Here is a 21,888-nt window from a genome sequence, read left to right as displayed (position 1 = left end):
AGCCCGATGGGAACCGGCGGTTCTTTTCTAGAACCGGACGGTTCCCGGTTTTGTACTGGAACCGGCATGGGCTATGCCGGTTCCCGAGTCGAACCGGACGGTTCGACTCGCCAATTTTTAAAACACTGTTTTGAACCATTGTCATAAAGAACAAAAGCAAAAATGCTTAAATGCTTAACAAAAGTAATTAAAATCTCAAGATCTCAACATTTCAGCCGTTGTCATAAGGGATAAAAGCAATAGGTATTGAGCATGATTACCAAAAATATATACACCATGAAGTACATACTGCATAAGCTTGAAAATTTGGGGGTAAATTGTGATAGTTTACTCGTTTAAGATGACCCCTTGACAATATATATTGATGAATTGACTTGACCCAGCTCTGATGGCATCACTGTATCATGCTAAAGTAAGACCCACAACCCATATGCAGTCTAAGACTGGCACCAGCACATTCATGACTTTTGGCCATCTCCTAAACTGAATCTTGATGAAGTCCTGTCCAAAAGTTCATAATTTAAACTTGATTCAATGTTTCAAGATCTATGAGATGTTTCTCTGAAAAGGAATGAACAAATTCTGGCTTCTGACTAGATTCTCACCGCATATCTGTCGCTCATCGGCCATCTTTTGGAGGTACCTCGCATGCTCCTCGATTTGTAACTGCAGTTTCCTTTGCGACTCGTTTCCTATAGACATCCAATTGGAAACATCTGTGTGCGTGTGTGTTTTTCTTTGGTAAGTGGGAAGAAAAGCTCTCTGAAATCTAAATGCTAAACATTTTGGAAGTAAGCGCAGGTGGTTCTTGTGTTGATGAGACCAGCATGACCATGGTAGTATAGAATTCATAATTTCATATAAAAACAGAAGAATGATAGAGAGAGAAATTTAGTACAAGGAGAGTTGAAGGAGGGGCCAAAATCGAAAGCAAATTTAATGGGGATCCGACACAAACAGACCAAGTGCCACATTACCGTTCCTCGAACAGATTGCCATATAAATGCACAAAACTTTGTATCAAGTGTAGCTTTGCCTCTAACATTTCAAGGGGACATTATAGATAAACAGTAAGAGAAGTTAGCATGTCAATATGATAACCCACTCAAAGTTTTAGAGGTCAAATTCAAATCATAAATGACCATTTCCAGAAAGGTGGCAATCTAGGACATGGTTTTCACCAAGTGCTTAATAAACATCAGCTATGACCATTCAAATTCACATCCCAGCATCATCCCAAGTGGGAAACACCACAGTGGAGGCTAAATTCAGTTAAGCATCCACATTTAGTGACGTTCGGATGCTGTTTTCCACATTCAAGAAGCCTATAAAGGATGCCTACATCACACACTGAAACTGAACCCATCAAAAGCATGAAATTTTAAAAAAGCAAGTAAACACAGGAAGCCACAACAATGTCAAAAATCACCTAAGAAACAGTGTCATGTATGCATTATTCTAGAGTGAGAGAGAGAGAGAGAGAGAGAGAGAGATAAGCATAGAAAATTGCACCTGCAACCAAGAGGGGAGGGCCTCACTCTACTGTCTGAGTTGAACTGCCATGGAAGAAAGCAAGGGCTGGGACAGCTTGAGAGAGCACCATTGCCACGACTTGACCTATGAACACTAGCTCTTGCACCACCCACCGACTTTCTTCAATGGAGTTCTCTCTCTCTCTCTCTCTCTAAAACTCTAACTCTTGCACCACCCTGCTGATTCTTTCAATGGAGTTCTTGCATAGCTTGAAACATATAAATAAAGCATTAGTCTAAAACAAAGATTTTCCCACAAATTTTGCTAGCCTGTAGAATTCAAAATAGGATGAAGTACGCAACAAAAGCTTAATTTCAATTTTGTCACCACAAATATATGGCATGGGCTCCACTGGATGCAAATTAAATGAACCACATCACACTGCTAAAGGCATAAACAGAATGCCCAAAACAAAAAACAGGTCATACAATTATCAAACAAGGATAAAGTATAATTGCTTGCAAACCTTGGTCCAATTTTGCTGAATACAGTCATGTAAGAAACAAACAACAAAGCTCTAGCCAATTTTCCTTGTCTACAATTCCAATTATACTCAATTTCATAACATTGTATTTCAGTAGATTGCAAAATGTAGAGACAAACCACATTAATTTTTCTTTTTTTTTTCAGAAAGTTGACTGTTTCATTGAATAAAAAAAGAAGTAAACACAGGTGTTGGGTCTAGCGTCCCTTACAAAAATTGGGATATACTAGAACCCTAACGGGCAAGGTAATCCTTTACAAAATAGCCAAAAAGGAGTCCAATACTGAGACAACAATGAGTTGGCTCCGCAAGGGATTATATAACACCCTATTTGCAACATGTATGTGAGTAGTGAACAAAAATGAGAGAAAGGCCCATCAGCTAGCTTAGAGGTAGTCCAAGACAGTTTGTGAGGTCGTCTCCGTCATTTGCCATGAGGTTTGCGAGCACGTTGGGCATCCTAAATGTATGCCTCCATGAGACGCTGATACCCCTGCAAGTGAACAACAGAGAGAAAATAAAGAAATAATTCTTATTAAAATTCATAATGGCACTGATTACAAGGAAAATATTGTTAAGAAATAACTAAAATTAAATTTTCAAACGATAAAAAAATTACAAAATATTATTAATTTAATAGAAAAAATAAATCAATAACCATAGGATGAACTGGGAGAGAACGGAGATGGAGAGAGGGAGACGGAGAGACGGGAGAATACGAGAGAGAGGGAGATGGAGAATTGGAGCCTGTAGACTCCATGTCAGAGTACTGTGGGGAAGAGGGAGAGTACTGGGGAGAAGAGGGAGTGTATTGAGGAGAGTTGGGGGAAGAGAGAGAGTATTAGGGAGAAGAGGGAGAGTATTGAAGAAAGTATTGGGGAGAAGAGGGAGAGTATTGAGGAGAGCTGGGGGAAGAGGGAGAGTATTGGGGAGAAGAGGGAAAGTATTGGGGAGAAGAGGGAGAGTATTCTGGAGAGTTGGGAGAAGACGGAGAGTATTGGGCAGAAGAGGGAGAGTATTCTTGAGAGTTGGGAGAAGAAGGAGAGTATTCTGGAGAGTTGGGGGAAGAGGGAGAGTATTTTGGAGAGTTGGGGAAAGAGAGAGAGTATTGGGGAGAAGAGAAAAAGTATTGGGGAGAAGAGGGAGAGTATTCTGGAGAGTTGGGGGAAGAGGGAAAGTATTGAGGAAAAGAGGGAAAGTAGTGGGGAGAAAAGGGAGAGTATTCTGAAGAGTTGGGGGAAGAGGGAGAGTATTGGGGAAAAGAGGGAAAGTGTTGAGGAGAAGAGGGAGGGTATTCTGGAGAGATAGGGGAAAAGGGAGAGTATTGGGGAGAAGTGGGAAAGTATTTAGGAGAAGAGGAAGAGTATTCTAGAGAGTTGGGGGAAGAGGGAGAGTATTGGGGAAAAGAGGGAGAGTATTGAGGAGAGTTGGGGGAAGAGGGAGAGTATTGGGGAGAAGAGGGAAAGTATTGGGGAGAAGAGGGAGAGTATTCTGAAGAGTTGGGGGAAGAGGAAAAGTATTGGGGAGAAGAGGAAAAGTATTGGGGAGAAGAGGGAGAGTATTCTCGAGAGTTAGGGGAAGAGGGAGAGTATTGGGGAGAAGAGGAAGAGTATTATGGAGAGTTGGGGGAAGAGGGAGAGTATTGGGGAGAAGAGGGAGAGTATTCTGGAGAGTTGAGGGAAGAGAGAGAGTATTGGGGAGAAGAGAGAAAGTATTGGGGAGAAGAGGGAGAGTATTGGGGAGAAGAGGGAGAGTATTGGGGGAAGAGGGAAAGTATTGGGGAGAAGAGGTAGAGTATTCTGGAGAGTTGGGAGAAGAGGGAGAGTATTGGGGAGAAGAGGGAGAGTATTGGTGAGAAGAGGGAGAGTATTCTAGAGAGTTGGAGGAAGAGGGAGAGTATTGGGGAGAAGAGGGAGAGTATTCTGGAGAGTTGGGGGAAGAGGGAGAGTATTGGAGAGAAGAGGGAAAGTATTGGGGAGAAGAGGGAGAGTATTCCGGAGAGTTGAGGGAAGAGGGAGAGTATTGAGGAGAAGAGGGAAAGTATTGGGGAGAAGAGGGAGAGTATTCTGAAAAGTTGGGGGAAGAGGTAGAGTATTGGGGAGAAGAGGGAGAGTATTTTGGAGAGTTAGGAGAAAGAGAGTACTGAGGTGAAGGAGGGGAAGAGGGACAGTGAGAAGGAGGGGAAGAGGGAGAGTAGTGTGGAGAGTTTGGGGAAGGGGGAGAGTATTGGGGAGAAGAGGGAATATATTTCGGAGAGTTGGGGGAAGAGGGAGAGTATTCTGGAGAGTTAGGAGAAAGAGAGTACCGCAGGGAAGAAGTAGGGGAAGAGGGAGAGTAATGTGGAGAGTTTGGGGAAGGAGGGGAAGATGGAGAGTAATGTGCAGAGTTTGGGGAAGAGGGAGAGTGGTGTGGAGAGTTTTGGGAAGATGAGATTTCAGAGGACTTCCTTTTTCTTTGTTTCTGCCCTCTTATTTGTCTCTGCCCAGTAGATCTCATTTCCTTCCTTTTTCTCGAGTTTGGTCTCTCTAGAAAATCTCCCATCTCCTTTTCTTTTCTCACAATCTGCACAATATAATGAAAAGAGTAAATCAAAGTGAATCTTTTCTCACAATCTGCACAATATAATGAAAAGAGTAAATCAAAGTGAATCTTTTCTCACAATCTCCACAATATAATGAAAAGAGTAAATTAAAGTGAAATTAAACAGATTGAGGTCTAAGAAATTAAATAATTAATAAAATAGTAAAATAAGGAAAATTTGGGAAAATATAGAAAAAGTAGGAAATACTAGAAACAAATATAACTCTTGAAACAATAAATAAATACTCATTAACAGTATTTGTAAAGAACACATAAATACTCATTAATAATATAATAACTCAATTTCAATTTTTCTTTATTTTCTTATTTTTTCTGATTTTATTTGGGATTCACTTTTAAGCCATTGCAAATTACAACATTAAAAGCTAAAACTATATAAGTATATAAAAGGAAACCTAAGAATAAAAAGAAAAACAGAAAGTTTTTCTCTATTTTTTCCTTTTTTTTATTTCCGTTTTTTCTTTTTAAATTTTATTTTATTTTTCTATTTTTTTAGATTTTCTAATTTCTGTATTCTGCATTTTCGATTTCCCATTCCAAAAATTGAAAACAGAAGAGTAGAAAAACAAAAAAAAATGCCCCATATGTATTCACTTTGTTTTTTTGCATTTCCATTTTTTTTGTTGGTTTATTAATGTCTTTTACAAAACATAAACTAAAACAGAAATTGCAATTTCAATTTTCTCCTTATTTCACTGTTTGGATTTTATTTATGATTCATCGTCTAAGCCCTTATAAATTTCAATATCAAAAGTTAAAACTAATATATTAAAAAAAAAAAAAAAAGATAGGGTTTGTTCAAATTTTTATATTTTTGGGTAGTAATTTTAGGGGTTTTTACAAATTGTAAAACCCTTCTTTAATAACCTAAAATTGAAACCCAATAGAAAAAAAAAAAACAATACGAAACTATAAAACCCTAATTCTTGATCTAAACCTAAATTGGAAACAAATGTTTCCTTATTTTCCTATTTTCTAAACCTAAAGCACTAAATATTGAATACTACTGAATATTTAAATAACAAACTCACCTGGGGCTGTTGAAGCTGGCCGCCGGAACCAGCAGAATCTTGCCGGAGGTGCTTCTGGCTTTTCTTCATTTTTGAATCTTGAAAGGAACGATAAAGCCTACCTTTTTCACTCTTATTTAAATAGAAAAGTTTTCCATTATTAAAAGGTGAAAACGTCTAGTCCCTTTCGAGTATACTGTTCATATACTTCTTCAACTAAAATTTAGTTTTAGGACCCAGAGTTTTAAATTGAAAATTTCCTTCCAAATGGATCATCTATCCTTCGAAATACAAATAAACCATGCTCCCAAAAGAGCATAATATATGTGTTCTATTAAAAAGTTAAAGCGATCTAAAATATCCAATTACAATAATACCTTACTATTTTTAATGAATAAATTGCTTACAACATCTGAAAATTTTATATTTTTAAAATTAATTTATTTGAGAAATTAATTTTTTTAGATTTTGAAAATCTGAAAAAAAAAATTTAATATCTCAATAATTTCTAATTTTAAATATAAAAAATTAAAATTGAATTTTTGGATTTTAAAAGTCCAAAAGTTACATTTTTAGCAGCATTGATCATTGTTAGATTTCAAAACTCTGAGATTTAATTTAAATTAAATTTTAAAATTTTCATAATCCAAAAATTATAATTTCATGTATTTCTATAAAATCAATTATTTTCTGGTAGACCTCCCCTATCATTTTTTTTTTTTTTTTGAGGGTGTGGTTTATGTGTGGCCGAGGCTCTTCACCATCACAATACAACGCGCTTTCCAATAGTATTGAAAGATTCACCATTTCCGTTACTTGAAGTCTTTTTTTTTGATATGTTTGTACATACATCTTCAGGTTGAGATGACCAATTTGACAAATTTTGAGAATTAAAACAAACTCTTCTAATGAATTTTCAACGTACGCCTAATTTGATTGTTCAGAGCCTTGCACTTATTTATATAAATATATATATAGGGAAAAGTATGGGATTGGTTGCCTCACTCATATGGTTCAGCTGTGCCCAACGGAACTGATTTAATTTTCCTAATCTGATAGCCACGATGCGATACCGCCGAATGAGGTGTGAAAAGTTTAAAAATTCGACAAAATCAGCGTCGTACGAAAGGGCACTAACAAAGGTATGCTCCCTCTGAAGCGTCTCTCTCCTCTCACTCTCCTTATATATTCTCTCTCCTCTCACTATACAAAATAAAACTCATCTCTCCTCTCGCTGCTATCTTCTAAAGTTTCTCTCTCCCACACAAGGCATCCACAGATCTCGTACATAAGGGTTCCCCCTGTCAAGGTATGGACTCTCTCTCTCTCTCTCTCTCTCTCTCTCTCTCTCTCTCTCTCTCTCTCTCTCTCTCTCTCTCTCTCTCTCTCTCTCTCTCTCTCTCTCTCTCTCTCTCGTGCTTCTATTTCCATCTCCCCCTCTCATTTTCACTCTCGAGTTACACCAAAACCACCAAATCCCCAAATGTAGAAAACCCAATATGAGCAAAAATTGATATAAAAAAATCTAGGCAAAAAATGTCCCAAATAAAAAGTAAATTTACAACAATTTTTGCTCAGATTTTGTGTTTGTTTCTTCAATATCCCAAATACAGAGCAAAACCTTTGGGGCTTCTATTTACGTGTCTCCCTCTTGTTTTCACTCCCCCAAATCCCCAAATGAGGAAAACCCAATCTGAGCAAAATTTGCTATAAATAAATCTGGGCAAAAGCTGTCCCAATTGCAAAGAAATTTTACAGCAATTTTTGCTCAGAGTTTGTGCTCGTTTCTTGGATATCCCAAATACGGAGCAAAACCTCGAGGGCTTCTATTTCCATCTCTCCCTCTGGTTTTCACTCTCCCAAATCCCCAAATGAGGAAAATCCAATATGAGCAAATATTGCTATAAATAAATCTGGGCAAAAAATGTCTCGAATACAAAGGAATTTTATAGTAATTTTTGCTCAAATTTTGTATACAACTCACATGAACTAATATAGTCTCTGAGCTAAGGCTGCTTTTGAAGTTATTGACTTTTTGCTTGCATTTCTCAAAGAAGCCATTTCTGCTATTTTTGGAGGAACTTCCTATGAACTTTTTGGTCGTACTTTAAAATTTAAGAGAATTCCTCAAAAAAATTTGTCATGGACATTCCATTATCACGTGAGAAGGTTTAAAACTTGTTTGGATATCTTTTCTTATTTATTGTTGATTGGAAATATTTGTTTAATGTTGGGCTAGTAAATTTTTATGATTATCACCACTTGCAAGAATTGATAGGTTTATCTTTAACATTGAAATTAAAATGGGAAAACCCAATCTGAGCAAAAATTTCCATAAACAAAGCTGGGCCCAAAATATCCCAAATATCGATTGTTCCTAATTAGATCTTTCTCTCTTCATTGCTTGGTGAATTTTGATTCATCCTCTTGTTATATAGCTTGGGGCATACATGCCTGCCAGGTAACTAGATTTCGAGGGGCTGCATGTAAGTAACAATTGATAGTGCAATAACAGGTTCAACATTGATGTGCCTAAGGTTTAGCATTGATGTGTCCAACTCTCAAAGTTTGCATCATGTGCTACGGCCTGGTGAAATTCCAGGGATAATTGATGCACATATATTATGTTTGGAGATATATAAAGCCTTATATCAACCTTTAGTATTAGAATGCATACATAAAGTAGGTTTCTTTTTTTCTTTTTTCTTTGATTTTGGGTACTATCTTTTATTATCTCTCATATTTTATTATATTGAGTTCGAGATTGAGTTTCCTTTTTAAGATAAGGTAATGAATCCATGTCATGCTAGTATTTTTTGTTATTTGTTCTTTCCTCTGCTCTCTAATAAGGTATAGTTTACATATGTTCACTTCAATGGCTAATGCAATCCATAGTTGCAATAGATTGAGATTAGGGCATTTGAGCTCATCTTATCATTTTAATTGAATGGATCTCGACAACCAATTCCCTCCAAGGATTTGTAAATGCAAACCAAGATGTGGTAGGATGCTTGTTTTTATATCAAAGACGCACGATAACTAAAATAGGCTTTCTATAAATACTATAACTGAAAGGTTAATATTCTTTTATTAAGATAATGTAGAAGCATTTTGATGGTCCATTGTAAGCATATATCTAACACACATTTATCTTATCTTGTTAACCCCTAGAATGAGGCTGGATGCGGCTATCTAGAGTGGTGTGATGAAAAATGTTCGTGTCTCAAATGTCATATGCATGTACTGCTGATAGAGTAGATGCATCTATGTTAAGAAAGAGAAGCACCAATCTGTTGCTATGGTCCCTGAGAAAGCAGACGTTCAAAAATTTTTTCTCATATGTGTAATTTTATTAATGACAATGATGTTTGCCCTCCTTGTTTTTGTAAAAGGAATGAGTATATGTTTTAGGGTATCTATATATTTATAATTGTGTACACTTAATTTTTGGTGGTTTGAACGACGAACACTTTACTTGCTTATACTGCATCGTGAATGAATTGGTATACCTTTGAGTTTTATAGTGCTCAAGTTTCATATATTCTTAAATGCTTTGAATGGTGATAGCTGAATGAGTAGGTGCTAATTTTTTTTGGTTTTGGTGTCTGAATGGTGAAAGTTGAATTATTAGGTATTAATTTTTTGAGTGCTATTCTTGTGTGCTTATTTGGAGCAAGATTGTCATACTAAGTGTCCTAAAGCTTGTTTAAAGCGATTGTATTGATGCTTCAACTTATTGTATTGTTTAAGGCTTGTTTATTGTATTGATGCTTCAACTGTGTTTACTGAGTTTGCAACAGTAAATTCTATTGCAATATTATAGGATGAAGTCCTTTTCTTTTGAAAACGTTTGGCTTGATGTCTCAGGATTGTAGCTCGATTGGCATACTGATGCCTAGTTGTTTTTTGATATTTTATTCTTCACATGTTTGATGCATAATTGGATAGATTTTTTAGAATAAATGTGGTGTATTGAGTTTCGACAGGGTCTCATGATGATTGAATAAGGGATTTTGTGCCTTATTTCTCTGCAAAAAAGAACAAAGTAAAAGACTCACTTGTTATTGCACCAAGTACGTATATCGTTAATATCACATGTAGGTTCTAGCTCATCAATTTGTTATTTTAATTATGAGATTAGATTATATCATAAGGTGCCTTTGCCGATAGTCAAATTAAACAATATGCCACTAGCCTAGAAAAGGTAGCAGACGCTTCAAATCATATTTAGATTTATCAAAAACGGCCGAGTTCATCATGCAATGGCATGGCAAAGCTTTTCATGTCAAGAAACGGAAGGAAAATGTCATTGGGCCTCATTGCATTAAGCGCTCAAAGGATTAAAGAAAGCTAAGGAATGTTCCTTTTATGCACTGTGACCTGTATATGCTTCTTGACAGCTCCACCCCCTCTGATCGCAAGCCCAAGCTTTAAAGGTTTCAGAATGCAATAGGAGTTTTAATTAAAATTCAGCTTTAGCCACACACTTGCACAACACCTCCATACTTAGTCCTATCTACATATATTGAGAGCATCCCAATCTACAGCATCGTATGCTAATCCGAATTGTCGAATTACATAGAAAACTGACTCTAACCAACTCAATCCTTTATTACAACTACTCATGATGCCAATGCCCCATCCAACATAAGAGTGATAAATGGGTCTTTCTCTATCTCAAGTAAAACTAAAGAACAGAAAACTATTGCATATAGATAGAGAAGTACATACATGCTACAAAAAAAGCCATACACAGTCTTGAATTCATCTCCATCCATTATTGAAAAATAAGTATATACATGTTACAAAAAAGCTTCTGCATTCAACACATTGGATATAGAGAGAGAAGCAATTAAAATATTGGCATATGCATTCAACATATCCATGGGAAGGAAGAGGAAAAAAAAAAGACTTAGAAACGAACCGGTTTAGCCCCAAATTAACAACCATAAACTTCTCTTAAAAAGAAAAAAATTGGCCTCAAGGCTAATTTATACAATTTTCGGACTTCAATATACATAGCCACGAAAAGATGCTAAAATTCTTAAATTGAGTTCTGTCAATCTACTTAAAGGTGCAAAAAACACAATTGCCTCATGTTTCCTCTAATGGGTTATCCTTTGAAGCATCTACAACTTTCACTTTCTATGGCTCAAAATCTGCACAAAGGCAGAGTTAAATAACAAACAAATATAAACTCCAATCTTTTATAGAAGAATTGGAAATATAAGATGATAAGAACATGCATGGATCATGAAAAAGGTATTGTTTAACATAATACTTTCAAGGAATTCATATCTTCTCGATTTCTGCTGTTATCTTATGGATCCGAAGCGTACAACATGTTTTGTCCTTAGCGTTGTAAGAGGAGGATAAATTCATATGTTAGCATTTAAATTGAAGCTAATGCAATTGTAAATCAAATACATAAACAATAATGAAAATAATACAATTGCAAATCAAATTAATGTAAAGGAGTGTAGTTGTACCTATCACAAACGTACGAAGGGTAGTTCCATTTGTCATGTCCACTGCCGTTGCAGACTGCGCATTTCCTTTTCTTCTGTTCCCATCCCTCAAACCGAGCTTTCATTCTTTTAGTGGATGGTCATCCCTTTGTCTGTGCACTTGCAGGTTCACGGATATTACGGCAATGAGTACTTCCACTTGGTGTGTTATTACAACTAGCATAATTGACATATTTATTGACATGGATCATGGCACTATCCTGTGGACCCCTCTTGCACACGATCTTTTCATCAAACTGACGAATTCCATTTTTTATTATGGTCAGACCTTCTACACTTTGTTAAGCACGCTCGGGAATGGATCGACTTGCCTGCATAATCTCATTATATCTAATGGATCTTGCTAGTTCAGATGTTACTTGCATTTATTCCCCAATGTCATCAAGGAAAACACCCTTCTTTGCATCCTTAGTCCAACGCTTCATTAAATATTGCGGAGAGATTTCAAACACATCTTTCACCAATAAAATCTTCAGTACTTGCCTACAAAGAATCAATCCTCTCAAAGAAGTGACAAGAGCAAGAAACGAAATTGTCATGGCAATTGAATTTCACCAAGTAGGATTTATTTCCAGTCCCCGGGACTGCCACCTTAAAGGATGTAACCTGACCATTGTCTTCAATTGTCTCCCTCGTAAAATGAAAGCAATTAGCCACTTCTTTCCCAAATATCTATAAAATCTTTTGAGTATAGATTTTGGATGCATGTGTCTCAATGAAAGTGGTTGTTCGCAAGACTGGAGTAGCTTGAATACCTTTTAAGTCATTTTCTCGCACTTTCTTATCTTTGACTTTTGCAACAACTTTTAATAATGTATGCAATCTTGTTGTGGGTGCCAAGTACGCCTTAAAGTGTGTATTCATCACTTCGCTCCTTTGAGTAGAAGTCATACCTGCAATGAACATGTCAACTAAGTATGCATCAACCTATTGCATGCGACAACCATAAAGTCTATTGAGCCATTCATTGTCTTCTAGGTTATAATTATCAATCATTGATTTCCAATCCGATTCAAATTCTTCAATGGTTGGGCTAGCCACACACCTCTTAAAGGTATCTTAATAAGAAGGATGTATGCGCAAGACATGACACATTTTTCTTTCATCTTTTCAATTATGTGCCATTTACAATAATGATGGCTACTTTGGTGAAGAACTTGGCTCACTGCATATGAAATTGCATGATCTTTATCAGTGAGAATAATGCATGGTTGTCGTCCACCCATGGCTTCCAACCAGTTTTCAAATACCCATATAAATGATTCTATTTTTTTGTCAAATATGAGTGCAATGCGAAAGAAAGTTGTACTGAAATGGTGATTTACATCAAGTATAGGTGTAAAGGGTATACCAAACACATTTGTCTTGTATGTGGTATCAAAGGTAACCACATCAGGACAGCACTGGTTGGAAACTCTAGATGTAGAATCTACCCATAAGATACTGCAAATGTGATCTTTGTCATTTAATCTCAATCTATAGAAAAAAGATGCGATCGATTGATTCTCTTAATTTAAATTGCCATCTTCTCCTCTATGTTTTCTTCTAGTGTTTGCTATTTCATTTTGAATGTCCTCTAAGTTTTCTTCTAGCATTTGCTATTTCGTGATTATGATATGTAATAACGCTAGTCACTTTCCACTCGTTGTTTCCTTGACTACTAATGCACATCCTAACCTTGCACCCACACCTTAACTTAGGGTAAACTTTTCCACTGTTATTAGGTTTTTCTTATTTAAACCCTTCCTTGGAGCAAACATAAACCCTATCGATTTATTTTACCTTTCTTGGTATGAGTACTCCCCTTGCGAATACCAAAACCTTTGGTGAATGCATATGCAATCATCCTAAAAAAAAAAATTTTAAAAAAAGAAACTTTTAATAAGTGATGGTCCATATGAGCATGATGGTCCTTAGGGACCATCACTACTTTAAAAAGCATTTGGTTTAAGTTGCCTTGCCACGTCTTTTAGTGGACGTGGGCTTTAAACGTTCAGGTGTAAGATAATTGTTACACCTCATGTATGAGGTGTAACGTAATAAAATAATATAGTAAGGTATCTTAAGAATTTAAATAGGAGAGGCGAGGACTACCACCATAGAAAATTTTTGAGATCTTTCTCTTTCTAGTCGAAACGCAGTGAACTCTTTCTCTCTCTAGTCGAATTTTTTATCGAAAGCTCCCTCTCAAATATTTTAGGCAAGTGACTACATTATCTTGAAAAATAATCCGTTCTTTTGAAAAATGAAATGAGATAATTACTACTGCTTATTATCATGAATTTTAGGCGCGATAAATTTTATGCCCAAGCGACCTCATTATTTTGAAAAATAATCTTTTTAATAAGATTGTGATATTTTATCTATGTTAGAAATATTAAATGCTGTAAATTCTTAGAAAAATAAATTTATTTATTTTTCTTGTCTATTGTTAGAAAATTTTAAGTACCGTAAAATTATTAAAAATAAATGTGATATTTCTGCTTTTAGTAAACTTGTGAGATTTCTTTCTACTGTTTTTGAATATGTAGACATTGTAAATTTCATGTGCAAATGACTGCCTTATTATTTGAAATTTATATTTTTGCATTTGATTATAGCATTGTCTGTGAAATGTTTATTTGCGAATTGACATCCCATAAATTGTGATAATTCCTTACTCTTGAATTTATATAAGAGTTTATCTATACATATTAGATTGGCAATTACGCTAGAATGTCTTTACGAACTGCTACCTTTCTAAATTTGAGCTCAAAATATTTGACTGGTTATTTTTGAAATGTTATTGAAAGTGACTATTATTAATGGTTTCAGTGAAATTCATATTAATAATTTCAGTGATATGTTGAGTACATGATATTGCTACTTTCAAATATTTAAAGAGATTTAGAAATACTTTAAGTAGGCAAGTGAACTCATCCGGTACGCCGGTGAGGTATAAGTGGACCTGCAGGGATTAAGTGGACCTATCTGGGACGTCGATAGGGATTAAGTGGACCCATCAGGACGCTGATGGGGTATATAGGTGACCTACTTGGGACGTCAATAGGGTAATTTGTGAAATCATTTGAATTATGTACTGCCGTTAAAATGTTATATGCATTTCAATTGTTCGGATTATACTTAATTATGCATTTTTTAAAGTGAAACTTTTAATGCATTTATGTTAATAGATCTCCTTCTTGAAAATATTGATATCTTTCAACCATGATTATTTTTAGGATTATGATGATCACTTACTAAGTAGCCAAACTCATCAAATTATGGTAAACATTTTTTCAGGATAACTGCAGTTTCATTTGGAGTGCTCGTCAAGATCAACTCTGGAAGATCTTGTAGTTGTGCTTAAACTTTCTTTTGTTACTTTGTAAGAATTCGCCACTGTAAATTTGTCCTATCAAGAGATGTATATATGTTTTGACTATCACATATCAGGAATATCAGTATTGTAAATTCTTGGGGCGTGACAATTATGGTATTAGAGCAATAGGTTTAAAATTTTTAGGAAATTTAAAAAGAATGTACTTAAAATTACATTTATTGGATGTACAGACTAGGATGAAGTCAAGATCTAGAATAGTTGAAGATAATATGGAAGGAATTCAGAAAGCCTTGAAAAATATGGTTGCTCTAATGCAACATCAGATGGAAAACAACAATTTAACCAGGCAGTCGGTTATGGGAAATAATGGGAGTAATATCGAACAATTTAAAAAATTGAACCCACCTTCTTTTAAGGGTGTTATAAATCTACTGGGAGCCGAGGGATGGATTATGCAATTGGAGAAAATATTCGAGATAATGGAATGTCCTGATGATAGGAAGGTGGCCTTGGCAGTTTTTATGTTAGAAGGAGAAACACAACATTGGTAGCGAATGGCAAAAGGAGTATTGGTAAAAAGAAAATAAACCCTTGACTTGGGAGGTATTTCTAGAGGCATTTAATGAAAAGTATTTCCTAGATTTTATTCGAGACCAAGTTTATCGAATTGGCCAGGTTTGCACCACATATGATTAACAATGAGGCAAGAAAGGGAAAAATTTTGAAAGGGGTCTCAGACCAACTATTAGAAGTAGAATATCAGTCTTAAAATTGAGAACTTATGCTGAAATAGTGGATCGAGCCCAAATTGTCGAAAAAGATTTCAAAGATTACCAAAAGATGAAAAATCAAAAAAGTCAGGTTAGACCCACACCATCTAATTGACAACAGTTTGAAAGGGAAAACAAAAAGCCAAGGCCCTTGCCACTTCAAAGCCCAATAGAACCATGTAAAAAATGTGGGAAAAACCATGGATCAAGCACTTGTTATTGGAATACTGGAGCTTATTGTAAATGTGAAAAATTGGGGCACCAGATTAGAGAATGTCTTAGCTTACAGATGCAACAGCTTCCAAAGCAAGGTGAGATAGCTCAAAAGCCTCAGATGAAGGGAAGAGTATTTGCGATCACCTAGCAAGACGCTCAGGCCTCAAAATCAGTGATCCAAGGTACTCTTATTATCCTCCAAAAAGTAGCTCATGTTTTGATTGATTCTGGATCTACTCATTCATTTGTGTCACCACACTTTGCATGCCACTTAAAGGTAGAATCAGAACAATTAGAATACATTCTAGAGGTAGCCACAACGATGGGAAATTCAAGTGACACCAATATAATGTACAAATCCTGTGTAATAAAGATAAAAGAAAAGGAACTGTTGGTTGATTTAATACTCATAGAAATTTCAGATTTTGATGTAATCTTAGGCATGGATTGGCTTTCTGCATACCATGTAAGTATTGATTGTTGAAAGAAAATGGTTACCTTTAGTATTTCGAATCAACTAGTATTTTACTTCAATGGTATCAAAGAAGACTCCCCATCATATTTAATCTCTTGTATTCGAGCTAATCGCCTCCTTCGAAAAGGGTGTCAAGGTTTTCTTGCCTATATCAAAGAAGATAGAAACGAAGAAATAAATTTGGATACCACTCCGATTATCCGAGAATTTCTTGAAGTTTTCCCTGAAGAATTGTCAAGATTACCGCCTGACAAGGAATTTGAATTCTCTATTGAATTATTGCTCGGGGTAGCCCCAATTTTTAAGGCACCTTACAGAATGGCACCTGCAGAACTTAAGGAACTTGAACAACAATTGGAAGAATTATTAGATAAAGGTTTTATCAGGCCCAGTGTGTCACATTGGGGTGCTCCGATATTATTTGTTTAAAAGAAAGATGGGACCATGAGATTGTGTATCAATTATAGACAATTGAAGCAAGTGACAGTGAAAAATAAGTATCCATTACCTAGAATTGATGATTTATTTGATTAATTACAAGGATCACAAGTGTTTTTAAAAATTGATCTTAGATCTGTATACCATCAGCTTAAGATTAAAAGTGAAGATGTTCCCAAGATAGCTTTCATAATAAGGTATGGCTATTATGAATTTTTAGTCATGCCTTTTAGATTAACCAATGCACTGGCTGCATTTATGGATTTGATGAATTGAATCTTTAAGCCCTTTTTGGATAAATTTATTGTGGTATTCATTGATGATATTTTAATTTATTCCAAGAATCAGAAGGAACATGAGCAGCATGTAAGAATGGTATTGCAAATATTAAGAGAAAAGAAATTGTATGCCAAATTTAGTAAATGTGAATTTTGGCTTGAACAAGTGACATTTTTAGGACATATCATATCAAAGGAAGGTCTATCAGTTGATCCTTCAAAGGTTGAAGCCGTTGTTACTTGGAAACAACCAACTAATGTGACTGAAGTTCGAAGCTTTTGGGGATTGGCAAGATATTACAAAAAATTTGTAGAAGGATTTTCTCGAATCGCAACCCCATTGACACAAAAAAATGTCAAATTTGAGTGGACAAGTGAATGCGATGAGAGTTTTCAAGAATTAAAAGTTCGATTAACTTCAGCTCCTATTTTAACTATTCCTGAGGGGAGTGAGGGATTTGTGATTTATAGTGATGCTTCACATAAAGGCTTGAGTTGCGCATTAATGCAATATGGGAAAGTAGTAGCATATACATCCAGACAGTTGAAAAAATAAGAAAAAAAATATCCAATTCACGACTTGGAGTTGGCTGCAATAATATTCGCTTTGAAAATGTGGAGGCATTAGCTATATGGTGAGCAATTCGAATATACATGGATCATAAGAGCTTGAAATACCTCTTCTCTCAGAAAGATTTAAATATGCGGCAGATAAGATGGATGGATTTCTTAAAAGATTATGATTGTACAATCTATTATCATTCAGGAAAAGCTAACGTTGTGGCCGACGCTCTAAGTAGAAAATCTACAGGAGTCTTAACTCATCTAATGATCCAAGAAATGAGATTGTTAGAGGAAATAGTGGATTGGCATCCGGCTCCGTCCATTAATGGTGTGGTAAGTATGATTGCCAACATTAAGGCAGAATCCCAATTAATCCAACAGATTCGATTGGCACAACCCTCAGTTATAACAATTGTAGAAGAGGTGAAGCTGGGAAAAAGAGACGAATTCTCTATATGTAGTGAGGATTTGCTAAGATTCAAAGGTCGGATTTGTGTCCCGAATGATGAGTGTGTGAAGAAAGCTATCTTGGAAGAAGCACATCACTCTCGTTATACGATACATCCCGGAAGTATTAAAATGTATCAGAACATGAAGAAAACCTTTTGGTGGAATAATATGAAAAAAGAGGTAGCACTATTTGTGTCTAAGTGCCTAACATACCAACAAGTAAAAGCTGAGCATCAAAGGCTCGTTGGGTTGTTGCAACCTTTACTCGTGCCGGAGTGGAAGTGGGAGCACATCTCTATAGATTTTTGTCTTTGACTTGTAGAACAAATTCAAGACATGATAGCATTTGGGTCATTGTAGACCGGCTGACCAAAGGTGCCTACTTTCTGATGATTCGCACGACTTACATTTTGGATCGATTGGCCCAGTTGTACATTAAAGAAATAGTGTGGTTGCATGGAGTTCCGGTCAGTGTTGTATCAGAGAGGGATATTCGGTTTACTTCTAAATTTTGGGCTAGGCTACAGTCAGCCATGAGAACGAGACTCACCTTTAGCACTGCCTTTCACCCCCAAACTGATGGACAATCGGAGCGGACCATCCAAACCTTGGAAGATATGCCGAGGGCCTATGTCATTGACTTTATAGGAAGCTGGGATGACCATTTACCCCTTATTGAGTTTGCTTATAATAATAGCTTCCAAGCCAGTATTCAGATGGCACCATATGAAGCCTTGTACGGAAGGAAATGCTGGTCACCCATCTGTTGGGACGAGGTTGATGAAAGAAAGTTTTTGGGGCAAAAAATTGTCCAGGTAACCACAGATAAGATAGCATTAATTCGAGAAAGGCTCAGAACAGCTCAGAGTCGGCAAAAGAGTTATGTCGATAACCGAAGGAGAGATCTTGAATTTGAAGAAGGTGATCGAGTTTTCCTAAAAATCTCACCAATAAAAGGCATTATGAGATTCGACAAGAAAAGAAAGCTGAGCCCACGTTACATCGGACCATTTGAAATCTTGGAAAGAATCGGAGGTGTCGCTTATAGACTTGCCTTACCACCGGAATTGGCAAACGTCCATAATGCCTTCCATGTATCATCACTACGAAAATATCAGCCCAACCGATCCCATATCTTGAAATATAAACCTTTACCGATCAGGAAGGACCTATCCTTCATTAAGCAGCCAATTTTGATACTGGATAGAAGGGTACAAGTGTTGCGCAATAAGGATATTCCTTTGGTACGTATATTATGACAGTACCATTAAAGAGAGGAGTCGACTCGGAAACGAGAAGACGATATCAGAAAAAAATATCCTTATCTGTTTCAATAATTAGGTACACAAATTTAGAGGACAAAATTTCTTCAAGGGGGGAAGAATGTAATAATCCTAAAATTTCAAAAAAAAAATTTTTTTTTTAATAAGTGATGGTCCATATGGCATGATGATCCTTAGGGACCATCACTACTTTCAAAAGCTTTTGCTGCCTTGCCACATCCTTTAATGGATGTGGGCTTTAAACGTTCAGGTGTAAGATAATTGTTATACCTCATGTATGAGGTGTAACTTAATAAAATAATATAATAAAGTATCTTAAGAATTTAAATAGGAGAGGCGATGACTCCCACCCAAGAAAATTTTTGAGATCTTTCTCTCTCTTGTCGAAACGCAATGAGCTCTTTCTCTCTTTAGTATAACAATGGAATGTCCATGACAAATTTTTTTGAGGAATTCTCTTAAATTTTAAAGTACGACCAAAAGGTTCATAGGAAGTTCCTCCAAAAATAGCAGAAATGGTTTCTTTGAGAAATGCAAGCAAAGAGTCAATAACTTCAAAAGCAGCCTTAGCTCAAAGACTATATTAGCTTCTATGAGTTGTATACAAACTCTGAGCAAAAGTTGCTTTGTATTTGAGACATTTTTGCCTAGATTTATTTATAGCAATTTTTGCTTACATTGGATTTTCCTCATTCGGGGATTTTGGGGAGTGAAATCCAGAGGGAGAGATGGAAACAGAAGCCCCTGAGGTTTAGCTCTGTACTTGGGATATCCAAGAAACGAGCACAAAATCTAAGTAAAATTGTTATAAAATTGCTTTGTATTTGGGACATTTTTTGCCAAGCTTTATTTATAGCAAGTTTTGCTCAGATTGGGTTTTCCTCATTTGGGGATTTGGGGGACTAAAAACCAGAGGGAGAGATGGAAATAGAAGCCCCTAAGGTTTTGTTCTGTATTTGGGATATTGAAGAAACAAGCATAAAATCTGAGCAAAGATTGCTATAAAATTGCATTGTATTTGGGACATTTTTTGCTCAGATTTTTTTATAGCAATTTTTGCTCAAATTAGGTTTTCCACATTTGGGGGTTTGGGTGTAACTCAAGAGTGAAAACCAAAGGGAGAGATGGAAATAGAAGTACCCGAGAGAGAGAGATAGAGAGAGAGAGAGAGAGAGAGAGAGAGAGAGCCCATACCTTGATAGGGGGAACTCTTATGTGCGAGATCTGTGGATGCCTTATGTGGAAGAGAAAAACATCAGAAGAGAGCAGCAAGAGGAGAGATGAGCTTCATTTTGTGCAGTGAGAGGAGAGAGAAAATTCAGAGTAGCTAGAGGAGAGAATATACAAGGAAAGCGAGAGGAGAGAGACGCTTCTGAGGGAGTGTACCTTTGTCAGTACCCTTTCACACGGCGTTGATTTTGTCGAAATTTTAAACTTTTCACACCTCATTCGGTGGTATCGCATCGTGGCCATCGGATTAGGAAAATTAAATCTGCGCTGTTGGGCGCAGCTGAATCATATGATCGAGGAGGCTAATCCCATACTTTTCCTCTATATATATATATATATATATATATATACTAAACAACTACATTGTTTAGTTTTTTCTTATTCAAAACCTTTCAAAATTTTTGAAATAGAGGCCTCTGAGCTTGGTTATGGTTGAATCTTAAAACAAAGATTTCAACCAACTGAAAAGGAAAAATTAATGGGATATACCTCAGGAATTTGGAACCCAACACAACAAAATTATTCAATCATTAAAAAAGAAAATCTTTCAATTGTCAAATGTGTTACAAAATTTGAAAGTGACATTCTAGACCAAGAATTTCTAATAAGAGTAGATTGTAAAGCTGCTAAAGATATTTTAGAATAAGATGTTAAAACATCGCATCTAAACAAATTATTGCTAGATGCAAGCCATTATTTCCTCATTTTATTTTACTATAGAATATATAAAGGGAGAGTCTAACTCCCTGCCTGACTTCTCAACCCGTGAGTTCTTACAGAGACACTCGAAGGAAAATAAAGGCTAATACATCCAACAGCAGAAATCAAAATAGATCTTCTCCTTATAATCAAGAGGTCAGTGAAAAGGCTAAAAGCTCAAATACTATGCCCAAAACACCTTATATTGAAAAGGCGTTCATAGCTATAATGATCATTGAAAATAAGCATGCTCTAAAAGAGCCTAATCAGGTAGCTGATGTTTATCTTATAGATAATATGCATCCTGAAACAGGATACAAAACCCGAGAATATTATGAAAGAATATTGGCTATTCAAAATTTCAGATCTTAAAGATCATCACATATGAAGAATGAGGCTTTGATCCCCTGAAACATAAATATCTTGTAGGAACCCTAAAAATCTGGGCTTACAATTATTATGACTACATACAAGCTTGGGATGTAGTCTTGCTATTTCAAAATCCTCAAAGGAACCATAGTTGGTTTTTACAATTCCGACTACGCACTAAAATAAGTGCATTTCCACAATGGTTTAAAAGATGGATGTTGTACTGGGGACCTACTCCAGACATCTATCCAGAAAATCCTAAAGAATCATATGAGCTCTTTCTGGCGTCTAATAAAAGAATAAATCAAGTAAACATATGTATGCATTTTACAACAATATATGAGATCCCTTGGATTTTAAGATGAGAATATATGATAACTCCTAATAATAATGAATGAGATTATCTCCCTTATTTAGAGAGGAGAGTTATGATAAAATGATGGGATTCATTCGAAGATACTTATCTTCACTCACAAAATATAAAACTTGCAAAGCTTATACAAGCTAATCTTGAGACTCCAATTCCTAATAAGATTGATGAATATTTCAAGCTCTTAAAAGAGCATAATCCGAATTTATCAAATAAAGAACTTAAAAGACAAGTATTATCAGCTCTAAATGAAGAAGAGCCAGATGAT

General features: G+C 35.9%; 1 protein-coding gene and 1 long non-coding RNA gene across 2 annotated transcripts; both read right to left on the bottom strand.

The window, feature by feature from the left end:
- Positions 1–246: 246 nt before the first annotated feature.
- LOC110007924 (uncharacterized) lies at positions 247–1,618 on the bottom strand. The gene is made up of 2 exons (XR_002282260.2): positions 606–1,618; positions 247–501 (listed from the first exon to the last, which is right to left on the bottom strand). It is a non-coding gene; the product is annotated as an uncharacterized LOC110007924 (long non-coding RNA).
- A 526-nt stretch (positions 1,619–2,144) lies between these two features.
- LOC148783573 (uncharacterized) lies at positions 2,145–5,764 on the bottom strand. Its single transcript, XM_088861825.1, has 2 exons — positions 5,650–5,764; positions 2,145–4,579 (listed from the first exon to the last, which is right to left on the bottom strand). The coding sequence occupies exons 1-2, from the start codon at positions 5,716–5,718 to the stop codon at positions 3,386–3,388; spliced, it is 1,263 nt and encodes a 420-aa protein (XP_088717951.1). The 5' UTR covers positions 5,719–5,764; the 3' UTR covers positions 2,145–3,385.
- Positions 5,765–21,888: the final 16,124 nt, after the last annotated feature.

Source organism: Amborella trichopoda, chromosome 1, assembly GCF_054954075.1.
Source record: "Amborella trichopoda isolate Santa Cruz 75 chromosome 1, AtrichopodaSantaCruz75HAP2 v2.0, whole genome shotgun sequence".
Lineage (NCBI taxonomy): Eukaryota > Viridiplantae > Streptophyta > Magnoliopsida > Amborellales > Amborellaceae > Amborella > Amborella trichopoda.
The sequence above is the reverse complement of the archived record's forward strand: the minus strand, read 5'-3'. Positions and strand labels throughout refer to the sequence as shown.

Excerpts from the sequence above, each read along its gene's own strand:
- LOC148783573 (XM_088861825.1), bottom strand. The coding sequence starts at position 5,718 with ATGAAGAAAAGCCAGAAGCACCTCCGGCAAGATTCTGCTGGTTCCGGC. Across the intron at positions 4,580-5,649 it reads GCCAGCTTCAACAGCCCCAG|ATTGTGAGAAAAGAAAAGGA; the intron begins GTGAGTTTGTTA and ends TATATTGTGCAG.